Below are 16705 nucleotides of genomic sequence, written 5' to 3'. Positions count from 1 at the left end.
ATGAGGAATGACAAGGAGTTGCTGAGAAAAAGTATTCTCAATATAATTTTGACCTAGACATCAGTTTTTGGAGGTCAGAGGCTACATGACTCAGGTTCCTGGGGTCAGTGGTCATTGATGCTCAATTTCACTACAAGTAATTGTCTAGTCTCTGCTTGAACACCTCTGGTGATGGGGAACTCACTACCCTTAGCTGTCTCCTCCCACCTCTGGCCAGTTCTGACACTTTGAAAGTTATTCTTTGTGTTAATCTGTAACACGTCACCCTGGATCTTCTCTCCTCTGGATCACATGCATCTCTTTCCAGGATTGCCCTTTATAGCCCAGGTGCTATGGGCATCCCAGGCTCTGGCTTCATATTCTCCCTTACCTCCAGAGTACAGCCTCGGTGGGCCTCACTGTCTAGGTCCAAATTCCAAACAAGGTGAGGGGGATTTCAGTAACCCTCAACCAAAACCTGGAGCTGGTGAACCAGCCTCGTTTCCTGCTTTACTGACCCTCGCTTGCAGGTCCTGGTCCTGGAGGCAGAACCTCCCATCCTGAAGCTCTTACATCCCCTGTGCTCCTCTCTGTCCCGTCCGAGAAGCTAGACAGCACCCCTCCATCTCAGCTGGGCAGGTGGAATCTTTCTCCCTGAGAAGTCTTCTCTTATGTCCCCTCTGTTGAGTTTGCTCTGCCACCTGGGTTCTGCCTGGAGTCCAGTTGGTTCCCTGGGCTGGCATCTCCTACACCCAGTTGCTCCTGACACCCTATCTCGGTATCATGCTGGACTGGACTCTTTCTCAGCCCAACACAACAGGAGCCGATGAGCCCAGGCCCCAGCCTCCCCCAGGTTTGCCTTGCCCATTGCAGTGACCCCAAATGCGACCCTCGAAATCAGCAATCAAGTTCTAGTGGCCCACCCATGCCACCGCCTCCCACGGCCCCAATTTTCTCACCATGTATTGATCAGGATATGCACAAAGGTGCTCAGCCCAGGCAGGGCCCCTTCTTTGAATAGGAAAGAGTCCCGGAGTTCATCCCCACTCCTTATTGCAGACCAGCCTCAGCCTGTTCCTGCCTTCAGTTTAACGCTGCCGTTACTGCAACCTAAGTATCCCGGCAGCCAGAGCAGCGTGTCCCAGTTGCCTGCGTTCTGACTTCCCGGGAGATGGACGAACACTGGTACGTTTCAACGCGGCTCTTGGGTCAAGCCTGGCTCTCCCGCTAGTCTAAAAGCCAGCAGTCATGGATCCTGCCTGCCAGTGAATTCAGCTGTAGAACAGCTTCCCAGCCCACACTCTGCAACGAATCATCTGGTAGGCTCCTTCAAAGGCCAATCCCAGTGATTCGCTTTAATTATTTTGGGCTGAGGCTCAGGGCTTTGTTTGTGAAAAGCTCCCCGAGCCATCTCACAGGCAGCCCGAGAAGAGCCTTGTGCACTTTGCCATGGGCTGCTCCTGAGTGCATGGTTCTCCTTGGTCCAATCCTATGGCGTTGTGCTCTGGGGAGGTGGGGATTTTAGCAAGAGGAAGTCACACCCTCATTGCTGATTAGAACTACCTGGAAAGGGTTTAACCATCCTGAGAATGAGAGCCTCAAGTAATGATCAAGGGTGGGCCCTGAGCATCAGTAGTGCTAAAGATCTCAAGTGGTTCTAATGCCCAGTCAGGGTGGAGAGGCTCAGCTTTCAGAGGCTCCACATGGCCAGGGGGCTCTTCCTCCCCCTGAAAAAAACGAAGAGAACTTTATGACAGTCCCTGCGGCCTGAGGCAGAGGACTGGCTTGATTTAGAAACTCCCCAGGAGATAGTCTGGAGGGCGTGTGGATTTGTCCCGACCCCAGAAGCAGCCCCTCCAGACGATGTCGCCCATGGCAGCCTGGCACTGGTACCTTTCAGGACCGGGACTCCATTCCCTTGGCAGGGAGCACAGTGGCAGGAGCTGAATTCCTTCTGGAACTCCTCCAGAGCCCGCTTCATGTTCTGCTTCACTGTGCTGGAATAGGCGAAGTCCGCGGCTGTCACCAGCTCGTACAGAGGCTCTGCCTGGGGAGGGAGCAAAGGTGTTCATTTCAGCAGAAAACGCTCATCAGATAGAAGCGTGAAGCCAGGCTCCGCAGGAACGGGCAGGGTCCACAGACCACAGTGGATTCATATGCAGCTGCGCGGGTGCCTGTCCTCTCTCTTTCCCACCCCACCCAGCGTCACAAATACGCTCTTTCAAGTTCAGGCCAACAAACGCTTGCTGAGCAGCTTCTGAGGGTCAGGCATGAAGCATCAGTAATGATTAAGATAATATCCCCTCTCTCCGAAAACTCAGAATCAAGAGACAGAGACAAAAGTACTAACGGATACTTACAGCACAGTGGTTATAGGTAACTGGAAACTTGTGATGGGCAGAGAGGAGCAGGTGGTTAATCTGTCCTTGGTGGGGGACAGGAGGTGATTTTCAAGCAGCTCTTTGAAAGTATTATGGATATATATATATATTTCAGATTCTTTTCCATTATATGTTATTACAAGAAATTGAATATAGTTCCCTGTGCTACTAGAAAAAATATATATGAATGCATAAGTGAATCGCTTTGCTGTACACCTGAAACTAACATTGTAAATCAACTACACTTCAATAAAAAAATAAAATTAAACTAGAAAGTATTCTGGGAGCATTGACCCAACATCACATCGCCCCCTAAATCAGTGAAAAACCTACAGGTCATGCAAGAGCCACCATCAGGGAGCCCTCCCTGAGCTCCAGGCTCACAGAACAGCTTCCTACCAGGAAACCCTCAGAATACTTACACCACTCATCCAATGCAAATTCTCCCTCTCTGCTCCTTGGTGGTAACTGTTTTGTGTTGCAGTCTCCTTTCCTTCTCCTCATAACGAGACTGTAAGCTCCTGGTGATCAGACCTACATCCTGCTCAGCTGCCTCCAGGGCCCAGCCCCAGGCTTAGTGAGCCAGTGGATGGAAGACTGAACGTGGGGAGGGGAGGCCTCATTAGGGCACCAGGCACGGAGGCGAGGGTGTGGAGAGCAGAAACGTGGGCGCAGAAAGAGCGATGCCGGTAGCTCAGCCAGCGTGGCGGCGTTTGACAGGAGGAATCCACCGACGGACGTGGTTGTGTTTGAGGGCTCAGACTGGACTGAGGCAAAGTCCACAGGGGTCGTCAAACACACTCAGAGCCGCTTGGCTCTGGTTTCAGCTCCAGGGCCAGGTTCCTCTCCAGATTTTGTTTGTGATCTTGCCCTAATCCAGCCCTGGAGGGTTTAGGGTCTGTCTAAATGCAGCAATCAGGCCTAATAGAAGCCTCCTGTAGGAAGAAAATTGCTTCCATTTCTTAATGCATCTGATGCTGACCTTCACTCCAGTGGGCCAAGCAAGGCCCCTGGGTGGTCCCATTGTCTCATTGTTTTGTGGTCAATGAATTGATCCAGAGGCTGTTTGCAGAACGGTCCAGCCTGCTGGCCCCACCTGGGGGGGCGGGGGTAAGTGGGGGGTACTGTAGCCCACAAAGTGCCCCTCCAGCAGCCTGTTTTCCCTGCCAGAGCACCGTGGAAGTCTGCCTTTAACCACCCAGGCATTTTCCCACCGCTACTGAGATCTGCTCCAGGAGACGGAGCAAGTCAGCGGCAGAACTGGAATAAACCTTCCATATATTCTGCGTGCCTGGAGCTGTGCTGGCGGTTTCCACTCCATCCTCACAAGGTGGCAATTACTAGCCCTGTTTCAGGTGAGGCTAAGCAACGTGACGAAGTCAAAGAACTCAGGAAATAGCATTGCCAGGATTCTAACCCCGAATCTGTCTTTTTCCTACTAGTTCGTGATGACTGTCGATAAAAATGGCTTGATTATTCCCATTTCCAACCTCTACCCCCAGATTCTCCACGATGGTTTGCCTTGGAACTCAGCAGCAAATCCTCGGGATTCCCTCCACAGCTCCCTCTTTAACATAATGTGGCTCATTTATCCTCTTTTTTGGTTTGCTGGTCCTTTTTTCCCCACCTTTTTTTTTTCTCTCTCTCTTTTGTCCTCTTCTTCCTCCCTCCCTCTCTTTTCCCCCTTTTTCCTTCCTCTCTCTTTCTTCCCCTTCTCTCCCCAAACACACCATCCTAACTACTCACATTGATCACTGGGTCCTTAGCACGCCTGCCCTTGTGAAAATTCTATTTAGCATACTGCTGCACAGGGATGGTGAATGCTGGCTATTAAACTCCATGCAGTTCTCTGTGATGGACCGTGGTGACTGCCCTTCCTAATGACAACAAAGAATTATTGCCATAGCTGGCATTTATTAGGTGAATTAAATATGTACATTATCTAACTCAATCTTCACAGCAATCTTATGTGTCAGGTAGGCTTCTGTATCCCCACTTTACAGATGGCAAAGCCGAGGCACAGAAAAGTTAAATAGATTGACCAGAGTCACAGCCAGTAAGTGGCAGAAGATTTGAATTGTTACCATCGTGGTTTGTGCCTTTCAGTACGTATTTTTGGACAGGCAGACGGACAGATGTTCACATCAAGTTAGTGGCATAAGGAAAGTGCAGTTTTACATTCCACTTTTTTTTTTTTACTTAACATCATATTATGAGCATTTCCCACGGCATTCAATATTCCTTGATAAAATGATTTGTTATGGCTGCACAGTATCCTGTTGTATTGAGGAACTACAGTGTATTCAACTCTACCCCTGTTATTGAATCTTTAGGTTGTTTCCTTTTTTCTTTTCTCTTTTGCTACTACAGATATGACATTCTTCCCCCATCATCAGGGAATATGTTCCAAGACCCCCAGTGGATGCTCTAAACTGAGACAGGAGGGAAGAGGGCAGGGCACAGTCATTAAAAGAATGACAGCAATTAGCACCAAGATGGCGGAAGATTTGACTCCCAGTAGACCATGAGGCTCATTATACACTCACCGTAATGCATCAGCATGCTAAGTGACACACCCACAGGCGCCAGGACAGTTTCAAGGCTGACCATAAGAGGCCAAAAAGTGGGTGATGACTCAATTCCTGGGACTCCCAGCCCCTTCCCCAAAGTGGTTGGAATAATCCTCCCACTTGGTAGCATATGAAGTTGCCCAGCCCATAAAAACCAACTCTGCACCTCATGGCTGCTCTCTCTGGCCTTCTGAGACCTTCTGAGACAGCCCGCACTATCTATGGAGTGTGTGTTTCTCTGAATAAATCTACCTTCACTCTACTATGGCTTGCTCTTGAGTTCTTTCCTGCAGGAAGCCAAGGCCCCTCCCTTCAAGGGGTGTGTCCCACACAGCCATGCTCTCGCGTCCCATTTTCCTGTGTCAAAACCATGAATAGTACCAAACTCGCCATATACTATTTTTTTCCTATACATACATACATAGATAAGTTTAATTTATAAATCAGGCACAGCAAGAGATTAGCACTGATAATTCACTAATAAAATAGAACAATTATGACAATATACTGTAAGAAAAGTTACACGAATGTGCTCTCTCTCTCAAAATATCTGATTGCACTGTACTTACCTTCTACTTGGGATGACATGAGATGATAAAGGGCTTCTGTGATGAGATGTAGTGAGGTGAATGACAGGCACTGTGACACAGAGCTAGGCTACTGCTGACCTCTGATGACACATCAGAAGGAGGACCATCTGCCCCCGGTGGCCCTAGATCACTGAGCCAGCACCACGTCAATGGTTGGATGTCAGGAGCAAATGATGTCGATGACTAGGCATCCCAGGTGGGGATGGAGTGGGACAGCGTGAGGTTTCACACTACTCAGAATGGCATGCAATTAAAAACTTATAAATTATTTATTTCTGGAGTTTTCCACTTACTACTTTTAGACCACAGTTGATCATAGGTAACTGAAATTGCAGAAGCCAAAGTCTGGATAAGAGGGGACTATGGTAATGTAAAATAAGGCATGTCTTCATAGATAAATCTTTTTTTTTTAATGGAGGTACTGAGGAATGAACCCAGGAACTTGCGTGTACATGCTAAGCATGCGCTCTACTGCTGAGCTCTACCCTCCCCTCACAGAAACAACTTTACCAACTTTTAAAATGATTTCTTTAGTTGATTCTTGAATTTAGAGTTACTGGATCAAAACCTATAAGCATTTTTAATGTGTTTGACCTATACAGTTAAATCCTCTTCCTAAGGGGTTGTACCGATTAATATTCCTATTTCATTTTATAAAAATCCCCATCTCATCACTCCCAAAGACGTTGCGTATGATAGATTTTTAATCACTGCCAATTTGATAGGTAAAAAATAATACTGCATTGCTACTTTAATTTTCATTTTTATTCCTAGAGAAGTTAAAATTCTGAGTTCTTCTGAGAGTCGTCACATGTCCTTTCAGACATGTTTCTTCTAAATTGCATCATTCCTCACACATTAAAGATTTAATTTGTGGCAACATTATTTTGTTGTCGTGTTATCACCCATTTCATTATATTTATGGTCTCCTTATTTGAAATTCAGAATCTGTTTTTCAAGTGAGATCCAGAAGTCAAAGTCTGACATTATTTTACCAGGTGATGCCACTGCCATGTCTATATTTTAAACCTTCTCTCGATCAGAGTAATTTGTTTTTAGAAAATGTTTGAATAAGTTGCTTGAATGAGGTGTGATGGCTGTTATCACTGTTTACCAAATACATCAGCTTCTTTGCCTTCTGGACACTCGGCAGGGCTGCATCTCCCTCAACCATCCTTAAGGGCAGGTTTGCAGCGTGACTTCTTTGGAGCAAGGGACAGAGAGCAGACGGAGCATCGCTTCCAGGTTGAAGATTTCAGAGCAGAGCGAGGTAGTGACACTTACACTGCTGTGGTGATCTTGGGAGCACATGACAAGATGAAGCCTCCACTGCCTGGATCCCCAAGTGACATCAAGAAAAGTCCCCTCGCCAGTAAACTGTGGATATGTTGTATGATTGAGCGATAAACATTTGTTGTACGAAGTCTCTGAGATTTGCGGTTTGCTTCACTGCAACCCAGGCTCTCCTGACCTCAAGGTGAACCACTCATTACTGTATTTTTCCCGTCTACATGTGATCTACATTTGGCTTCTCCATCAGCCTGGGTCCCAGATCACAACCTAGCCACCCCGACCACTACAGAAAGGTACACAGATGATAGACTTTGTGACTGGGGTTGACAGTCAGATACAGAATGCCCAATTAAAGTTAAATTTCAGATAAACAGCAAATAGCTTTTTAGTGTAAGCCTGTTCCATGAAATATTTGAAAAATGCTTATACTAAAAAAGTGGTATAAGTGATTAAAAATCTATAATACGCAATGTCTTTGGGAGTGATGAGATGGGAATTTTTATAAAATGAAATAGGAATATAAATCAGTACAACCCTTTAGGAAGAGGATTTAACTGTATATGTCAAACATATTCTTATCTGTCTGAAGTTCAGATTTAACTGGACACCCTGCAATTTTCATGTACTAAATCTGGCAACCCTCTATGTGATTCCTTTAATATCTTGGAGTGTCTTTGGGATTTTTCCATCCATTGATGCCCATTTCACTGAGCCACAAGCTTTTTCCTTCGAGACCACATGGTCGTCACTCCATTATCTTCAGGCATTTAGCACTGCGATGAATTCTAAGACCAGGACGACTTTTATTTTTGTATGATCTATTCCTTCCTCCAAGTAAAATGTTTCACCACAAGGTATTTCAGTATTGTTTTATCTTCCAGACTTTAACCCACTTTTCAATGAGCTGTTCATTTTGCATTATCAGCCCAGGGAAGTTCCCCTTGTTATGCGCTTGGTGAATGCATCTTTACATTTAATCTGATCTCTTTCTTAGAAGTCTCTGGGTTTTAGATTTCCACTTCTGTACTCTCTGTCCATCATATTTCTTCTACGTCATTGTCTTAACCTCCTTGTCTTTTACTTCTGCACTACAGGAACATTTTTATAGCACCTTCCACATCACTGACTCAATTTTCTGCAGCGTCAATTCTGTTCTTTATAGTTTCCCATGCAGGTTTTAATTCTACTATTGTGCGTTTGGTTTTCTGTGTTCAGCCACTTCCCTTTTCATCTGATTCATGTCTAAACATCTCAGCTTCTATTGTTTATTTCATAAATTCCTCATTTCCTTGAATTTTATTATAATCACAAAGCAAATGCACTGTAAAATTTACTTCTGTTTCTAGATGTACGCTTGTCTTCTTTGTCTCGAAAGTAACTTCCATCTTCTGTGTTCAAAATTTTCTTTACATATCCATTGCTTTTTCTTACCTTTTCTTGGAACAGAGTCATCTCTCTGTAGCTGAAGTTTACCAGTCAACAGGGCTCTTCTGTGGTCTTCCTCCCTGCCTCCTTGGCTCCCACAGGAATTGTGTTTTCAGATCTTGACCTTCAAGACTGGTTTACGTACACAAGCCTTGGCCACCACTCTGGGTCTAGGGATTCCTTACCTAGTGGTCTCTCTCTCTCTCCTAAAAGCAGTTGCTGCTCCAACTACCCGGTAAGCTGACTCAGCAGAGAATTATTCTGGGCTAATGTGAGGTCATCTGCAGTCTTCTCTTGTCACAAAGAGCACAGGAAGAGTAAGAGGCCCACAGTGTCTGCTTCCAACTCAGGTTAGGGATGTACAGAGGACGTGGGTAAACACCTCCGGCAAATTCACCTCCCCGACTCCTGAAAACATCTCTGATTCTCTTATCTCTTTCCCGTTTCAGCCCACACACCCTTCACAGCACTACACTGGCAGTGGATATGACACTTCCCAGTACATCGCATACGGGCTGGGGAGCCTCTGTGCCGTCAGTGAAGTGCTACCCCTCTGAGGATGCAGGCAGGCCGGTCTGAGATGCTTAGCGCGCTACCGTGCACCTTCTCTCTCTTTCTCTTTCTCTCTCTTACACACACACACACACATCACATGCTATTTGACACCAGACATACCCAGTGCCCAGAATGGCACAGCCAACCTACTTAGAGAGGTAAACAGGGCAATCTATTAAGTCTAAGTTTAAAAAAAAAAAAAGATTCAGGTAAGATATGAGCAGAAAGCAAAGACCAGTATCTATTTTCCCATGAACTCTGTCCTCTCCCCTGCCCATCTGGGATACCAACCAATGTCACCAGGCCACCAGCCAATCCCAGATTTCTCTGGAGCTGCCTGCATACCCTTCTTGATGCTTGCCAGCAACTGTACCCTAAGTGTCACTGCTGAATAAGTGACAGAGGAAAGGATGTGGATGGCAGTCTTCTTGTTCTGCAGAAACTCTGCATTTGACAGACAGACAGAGACACTGTAAGAAATTGCCAGGGTCGGGAAGTGCACAGCCTTCCCTCAGAGCTCCGGCCCCTCGACTCCCCTGCGTGGCTGCAGGAATACATCTCCAGAGGGTAGATGCTGGACCATCAATGACTTACAGACAACGGCAAGGAGAGAACAGCGTACAATGTGACACGGACACCGTGCTCAAGTCCCCACAGGCGAGGACCAACCGCCGCTGATGTGTGCGTGACAGTCTTAGTCTAACAAGTGTCTTTTTAGTTTAAGGTTGCAAAACTGCTCTTGTTTGGGTGACAGGTGGTTGGGATCATTATTTCTTATTTATCAAACCCACAGGAGAGTCTGGAGGGGAGGGAAGAGGTCAAATTCTTAAGGTCTTAAGACTCCTGAGCAGCCACAGATGGACACCACCTCTGTGACCTTGATTTTCATCTGCCACAAAATGGAGATAAGCATACTTAATGTGCAGACTTGTTAAGATTAGATGAAACAGCATTCCCAAAGTCCCTGGCAGAGTATCATGAATAGAGTAGGTGCCCAAAACATGTTCGTGATTAGCGTGACATCTTGTGCTGTCCTGTATGACAGTTGCAAGTATGTATCTCGCTGTTCAGCACAGACTGTATTTTTCATCCTTGAATCCTCCTCTGTGTTCCCCCAGTGCCTTAGTTCCTGTCACATCACAGGAATTTAGCAGCTGTTTGTTGGTTGCAGGAATGAATGTTTAAGTGAACAAATAATGGAATGAGTGATTCTCTGATGAAATGGAAACAATATTAATTTAAGAAGGCTGGAATTAGCAGCTGGCGGTTCATCTCCTTTAGTAACTTGGGGCCCAAATGAGAGGGAGTCAGGGCTCTCTAGCTGTGCTGAGCAGTGTGTTATAATCAGTTCACTCCAGATATATATTTTCCACCATAATGTATGTGCCTCAAGATGAGGGCTTGGGTCTTACTGAGTTCTGTATTCTGTACCCCGGGCTCAGAGCAGCCCCTCAGAAGCTGTTTTTGGAATAGAGGGAAGGATGAGTAAGGGCAGGTGCATGTACCTTAATTTTGATGATGTCCGGGTTGTACTGCACTGCGTCTCCCCACTCCTGCATCAGGTCAGCTGTCGGTAGCTCCTTGTAGGCCAGGGCAGTGATGTGCTCACTCGCCCCTCCTCGCACGAGGACCACCAAATCTTTCACCATGGTGTCTCTCTTGTTTCTGCCTGGAATGGACACGGAGACCCGGCATGTCAGGGGATCCATTTTTGCACCTTGCAATTTACCGCAACCCACTGACAACCTGGTTGCCTTAATACTCCTTGAGCTCGCCCTGGAGACGTGGGTGGACAAGACGAATCCCTGTCAACAAGGGAGTCACGGTGCGAGGGGCAAAAAGGGCAGCTCACTCAAGCATATACGACACAGGCAGGCGACAGGACAAGAAAGGGACATTTGTTTTGAGCATCTGTAAGTGCTAGTCGCTAAGTGAGTCTACAGAAGATGGACAGCTGATGCACACATACATATATGTGTACATACATAGGGATAGATTAAAAGATCATAGATAGTAAATAGATTGGTAGATAGATAGATAGATTGATTATTAATCATTTATGGGTCATTCACTAATCTAAGTGTTGACCATGTATTAACTCACCTAATCTTCACTATAAAATAGGAATATAATCCTTATCTTGCAGATAAGAAATCTTAGGTACTAGAGGTAAAGGAATTTACGCACCCAGCCCTGCCCAAGCCCTAAGCTTTATCACTTCTTTGTCTCGGATGGCAAAGGTGGGAAAATATGTAAAGGCTGAGCACGGCACGTAAAAGATACTCACTGAACATCGTGTCTACCGTAAAGTGATTATTATTATGACTTCCCATAGGATTTCGCAGAAAGCCCTCAATTATACCAGCAAATCACTCCTATTCGAATTTGTCAGTGTGCCCGATGCCAAAGGGACCGGTGTGAAGTGAACGCTCTGCTCTGAGCCTGCAACACCTGAGCGTCATGAAAAAGGGGTCTTGTGTCCTACTGGCAGGAGTGTAAGTTGGTACAAGGAATTCAGAAACCACTTGGCATTACCTAGTGTAGGAAAAGCACATATTCTACACTCTAACAATTCCACTCCTGGGTATATTCGCTGGAGAACCCCTCGCACGTGTGCACCAGAGGGCTACGTAAGAATGTTCACAGCAGCATTGATTATAATTGCTTGACATGGGAAATCACCCCAGTTCAACAACAGAAGGAACAAAGTGTTCTATTCATACAATAAACTACTATGCAGCAGTGGAAATGATCTAACTATAGTTATAAACAAAAACATGATCTCAAAAAAAAAAAAAAAGAAACGAAACAGAACTGAAAAGATTACATTCCATCCATATAAAGTTCAAAAACAAGCAGCCCTGAGCCACATTGGTTGGTAGAACTACCACGAAAGGCAGAACTACCATGTTTAACACAGAAGTCAGGGTGTACCCAAAAGGGAGAGAGGAGTTGTGACTGGCAAGGTTCTTGGGGTGTAGGGTGATGCTCTATCTAGTACCCGGGATGGGGGTTAATGAACAAGTCTTCCTTGAAGACCACCTCTGTTTTATGCACGCCGCCTTAGCAGGATGCCTCTTCTAACTGAGCCCCACTAAGATAAACAAACAAAAGCAACAGTATCTACCCCACATCAGTCACCCCACATCAGCCACAAGTGCAGCCACAAGCACAGGAACGCTTTCTCCTGCTCCAGACCAGGAGTTCATTTTTCTTGTTATTTTACTTTGTTTTGCTTTGGCCATGGATGTGCTCATTCACTTATGATCCCAGGCACCAGCTGAGTAAGTAGAACAGATGGAGGAGGGCTGCTCATGGTGCAGAAAGGATCAGGGACTGGAGCCCTGCTGATCAGCCTCTCTTGTATAATCCACTCGCTAGGCTGATTCCCAGCTCCCTTGCATGGCCCCCAAGTTCTCTGCTCCCAGATACCTGGGATTCAGTTCCCACCTCCCGGTCTCTCCTGTCACATGGACTCTGCTCCATGATTCGCGGCTTTGCCTTCTCTGCTAAGTCTCCGTATGGCCCCTTGCCTCACTGCCTCCACCTGGCTCCTACCCCTCTAGCCTAGAGAATCCTACCACTAGCCAGGCCAACTCCCAGCCCCCGGAGTAAATTCTGAACATTAGATTTTTTTTTTTCTCCTTAAAAGCAACCTGGATACTTTACCCCTCACGTTGCAGTTCAAATGAGCCTCATCCTGGGGCCCCAGGCTGGGTCTGGTGCTTATCACTGCCTTGTCCTTGCTTCTTTCATTGTTTGCCTACCTCACGTGAGCACCGTGAGGACAGGAAGAGCATCTCACTCATCTCTGCATACCCTGCACAGAGGAGCAGCAAGGTAGCCTTTTGTTGCATGAACGATCATTTTAATTGAAATGCCTTGGCATCTGCAGTCGTTCGCTTAAAGAGAGACTGGGTCCAGGGTGCTAGAGAGGGAAGGACCATAAGCAGAGAGGTTCCCGTGCCCCCGCCACTCACCTTCGATCTCATTCAGAACACCCTTGCACTTGTCCACCGACACATCCAGCTTGACGTAGACATTTTGGATGGCGCCACCGATTTTAAAACCATTTTTGGCACACTTCTGGACATCCCTAAGGGAGTAACCTGAAGGAAGCAAGAAAAGAGGCTCATAACCTCGAAGGGAATTTGTCCTGTGCCTTTTCTGGTGATCGATTGTGGAGCCCTAACCCTTCCTGGAGGTCGTGGGGCCCCACAGGGGCTCAGGTATAAACTGATGGGTGGCTAGCCTGGGGACAAGAAATGCCAGGCAGCTGCTGGCAGCAGGGCAGAGACCCCATCAGAGATCAGCACCCCCCCCCATCACAGCCTCTTCAAAGCCTCCGAGGGCTTTTGCAGCCCTCCGAGGAGAGGACTACTCGGAGTCGCTTTCTAAAACTGTGCCTCCTCATCAAGTCTCTCGGGATCGGTCCAGTGAGCAGAGGCTGCTGCAGTCTGTCCCGCGTGCCCTGACCCTCCCTTCTCCACTCTTTGCTATGGTAGAAAGAGCTTGTTATTTGATTAGTTGAAGGAATGCTTATGAAGTGTCTGGTACAGCGCCTGACAAAGAGAAGGGACTGATTTCCCTCGTTCCTTTTTCATTTCTGGACCATTTCCCATCCGTTCCTCTTTCACTCTCCCCAGGGCATCTTGCTGCCCTGGGCTTGCTGGAGCCCTCTGTAGCACTTTGAGGTCAGGGAAAGGGGGGGGAGGGCAGCTCTGACACCTGGGATTGTCTAGAAGTTATTGGTGTAGATCAGTTTTCCCCAAAGCGTGTTCCTTGCAACACAATTCCCAGGATGATACCTCTTCTAATTCTCAGAATAGCCCAAGTGTTACAAGAAGCCAGGCTCCTGCGGTCAAGCCAGTGCGACAAACGTTGCATCAGAAGAGGTGGAGCGTCGTATTTCAGTATGCCTGCGAAGCTCTGCAAGTGGGATCTGTTACATGTTTCCCCAGCTTGATCACAAAACACTTCTGCAGGATGCAATCTGAGGAACCATGGGGAAGTGCTTTTGAAACCACTAATACAGAGGACGGAACCCTTGATCTTGGCAAGACTGAGGTTACACCAACCTAAATGGACACTATGGACCATGTGTCCTCTTGCAAGTACACTGGACTTGTAACCAAGCCCGGGCTCGGCCACTGTAAACTGTGTGACCCAGGGCAGGTCATTTAATCTGACAAGTGTCATGTTGTAGGAAAGAAGACCGGATTGGGAACAGGACTCACACCTTAGACTTGAAGTTGATTACACTGGAAAGACCTGTACATCTGTATGAAGAGTGGACGGCATATGGAGAATGGGGGTTGAACATAACTTTGGAGGCTAAGATAATAACCTGGGGCAGTGTAACTCCAAGTGTGGTCTGTGGACCAGCAGCACTGGTATCACCTCAAAGCTCGTCAGAAATGCAGAACCTTGGGTCTCATTTCAAACTTACTGAATGAGAATCTACCTCTTACAAGATGTGCAGATAACTCACATTCACATTACATTTTCAGAAATACTGGCCCTGGGGTGAACAGAAGATGGTAACAGCAAAGAGAAAATATAATTTGTGGGGTTAGAGCTGATGTGACTTGCTAATAGATGGGAAGGAGAGAAAAATTATCAAGGGTGACTCCTAGGTTTTTGGCTTGAACTACTGATTGAATGGCAGAACCATTCTGAGATGTGGATGACTACGGAAGAAACATGCAAAGCTCTCTCTGGGGGCAGGTTAAGTTTGCTGTGGTCATTAGACATTCAAATGGAGATATCAAGGAAGCGTTCCAACATGAGCTCGTGGGTGCACAGAAGAGATCCAGGGTAAATATATACATCAGGAACTATCTGCATGTTGAAGGCATTCAAAGCCAGGGGATCACGTGCTCCTGTCGAGAGGGAGTCGTTGTAGAAAGGAGGACAGCCCAGACAGAGGGCTGGCAGAGGAAGGCCAACATCAGCAAGTTTGAAAAAGGACGAGAAATCTGCAAATGACACTGTGGAAGGATAGCCAGAGAGGGAGAGGGGAAACCGGGAGCACTAACTTATAACCCCTCCCCCACAATGACTAGATGCCTCTCTCCCATAGTTCCCATGTGCCCCTCCAACCCCCCTCAGAAAAGTGCCCTGGGCAGCGCACCCTTTCTCTCCATGGCCTCTTTGTTCATCACGAGCGTGTACTCGTAAACGCCCCCGAGCACGGCCTCTGTGATGTAGTGGGTCCCGAAATCGCGGAAGAGATCCCTGTACTCCCCGTAGCCGTACTCCAGGGGCAGCTGCTTGACTCGCTGAAGGAACTCATAATGGAGCATGAGGCTTCTGGATTTCAGCTTGTACCGGGCGACTTCAAGGTCAGAGCGCGCGTGCAGAAATGAGCTTTTCTAAATGAAATACCAACAGGGGAAAACCAGACCTTTAGAGTTTAGGAATCTGAAACGAAAAGATGAACTTTACAAATATCATCCGACGTTCTCGGCCTGGGGTCGTCACTCATGGCTCCTGTAGGAGACCTGAGGGAAGACGGCCTCTTTGAGGAGACTTCATTTCTCATAAATATTCGGATGTCCTTGTCAGCTTGGAAGAGCCTGCTCTTGACTCCCTGCCTTACAGTAGCAAATAAGGAATGAGAAGGAGGGTAAGGAGAAGCAGACACAGAGGGAGCAGCAGACAGATGCTCGTGGACCACTTCGAGGGGAGACAGGGTTTGCGGATTGGCAAAGGCAACTCCTTGGTGGATGCTTTTTAAAACTCCCAAGAAAGGCCACTCAAGAAAGAGTAAAAGCAGTGCTTTAGGAAGGTGAGACATCGTAGTGCCTGGCAAGGGTCCGCAGACAACAGCCGGCACACAGAGCCCAGTGTGTCACTTACTTGGTTTTGTAAATCAAGTTTCATCGCAGTGCAGCCGTACTGACTCACCGTCCAGAGCTGCTGTCCCCCTCCAATGGCAGAGCTGAGCAGCTGCCACAGAGAACATACAGTCTCGCAAAGCCTCAACTATTTACTCTCTGGCCCTTTACAGAAAAAGTCTGGCGACCCCTGGTGTGAGGGAGAGACCAAAAGATGGTGACACTTGATCCAGGCAGGACTAGCATCCAGGAGGATTCCTGTAATTGAAGGTCGGAGGATCCCACCCTGCCTTGCGGGGAACCTGTGGACCATGCGCATTCTTCCCTAAACTTAACATTCTCAACCAGTTTGACAGGTCAGCTCTGTAGGCCAAGCCAGCCCTGCTCCCTGCCCTGTGCTCAGGCCACTCTAGTCCCACCCCAGTGACTCAGACCCTCTTCCTTCTTCCTAGGACCCTTCCAACCTAAGCAGTCAACACGCGCTCTCATCATGACTTTCCGAAACTCAGGTTTCATCTTCCGCTTGGGTTATGATAAAAGCTTCCCCACCGATCTCCCTCCTCCTCCTCGCCCGCCCCCAAGTCTCCAACCAGACTGGACGTCCTACAACTCCAACAGTATTACTGCGACGGCCCTCTGGGATGAAAATAACCCCATGCGACGGCTCTCAATTGCCTCCTAAATAAAACGGATTCCCTTCAGTGGGATGTAGGAATTTCACAACCTGTCCCCCATGAGCCTCCTGGCCTCAGCTTCTACAATCTCAAGGTCTTCCTCCCCCTACCTTATTTCCACCACCCACGCCACACGTCAGCATTCATCCAGCGTCTCCCTGTTCCCCAAATCTTTCCTTCTCTTGTGGAATATAATTTCACACATCTTATTCCTTCTGCCAGAAAGGCTCTTCCCTCCCATTTCTGCCTGACACACACCCACTTTTTTATTTTAAATTCCTGCTTAGCCATGACTGCCTATGTGACGCCATCCCTGAATTTCCCCGATACACACTCCACTTCCTAGGACTGCACTGCAGTTTGCTTAAACTTCCTTTACTGTAGATTCCATGCTGTCTT

General features: G+C 47.3%; 1 protein-coding gene across 1 annotated transcript in view; it reads right to left on the bottom strand.

Moving 5' to 3' along the window:
* C8B (complement C8 beta chain) overlaps positions 1–16705 on the bottom strand; it is a 38883-nt gene that overhangs the window by 3252 nt on the left and 18926 nt on the right. Inside the window, 4 exon segments of the mRNA XM_010984578.3 lie at positions 1873–2026; positions 10299–10462; positions 12774–12902; positions 14927–15167. Coding sequence (XP_010982880.2) covers positions 1873–2026; positions 10299–10462; positions 12774–12902; positions 14927–15167 — 688 coding nt within the window.

This window comes from Camelus dromedarius, chromosome 14, assembly GCF_036321535.1.
Source record: "Camelus dromedarius isolate mCamDro1 chromosome 14, mCamDro1.pat, whole genome shotgun sequence".
Lineage (NCBI taxonomy): Eukaryota > Metazoa > Chordata > Mammalia > Artiodactyla > Camelidae > Camelus > Camelus dromedarius.
This window is presented reverse-complemented; position numbering and strand designations above follow the sequence as displayed.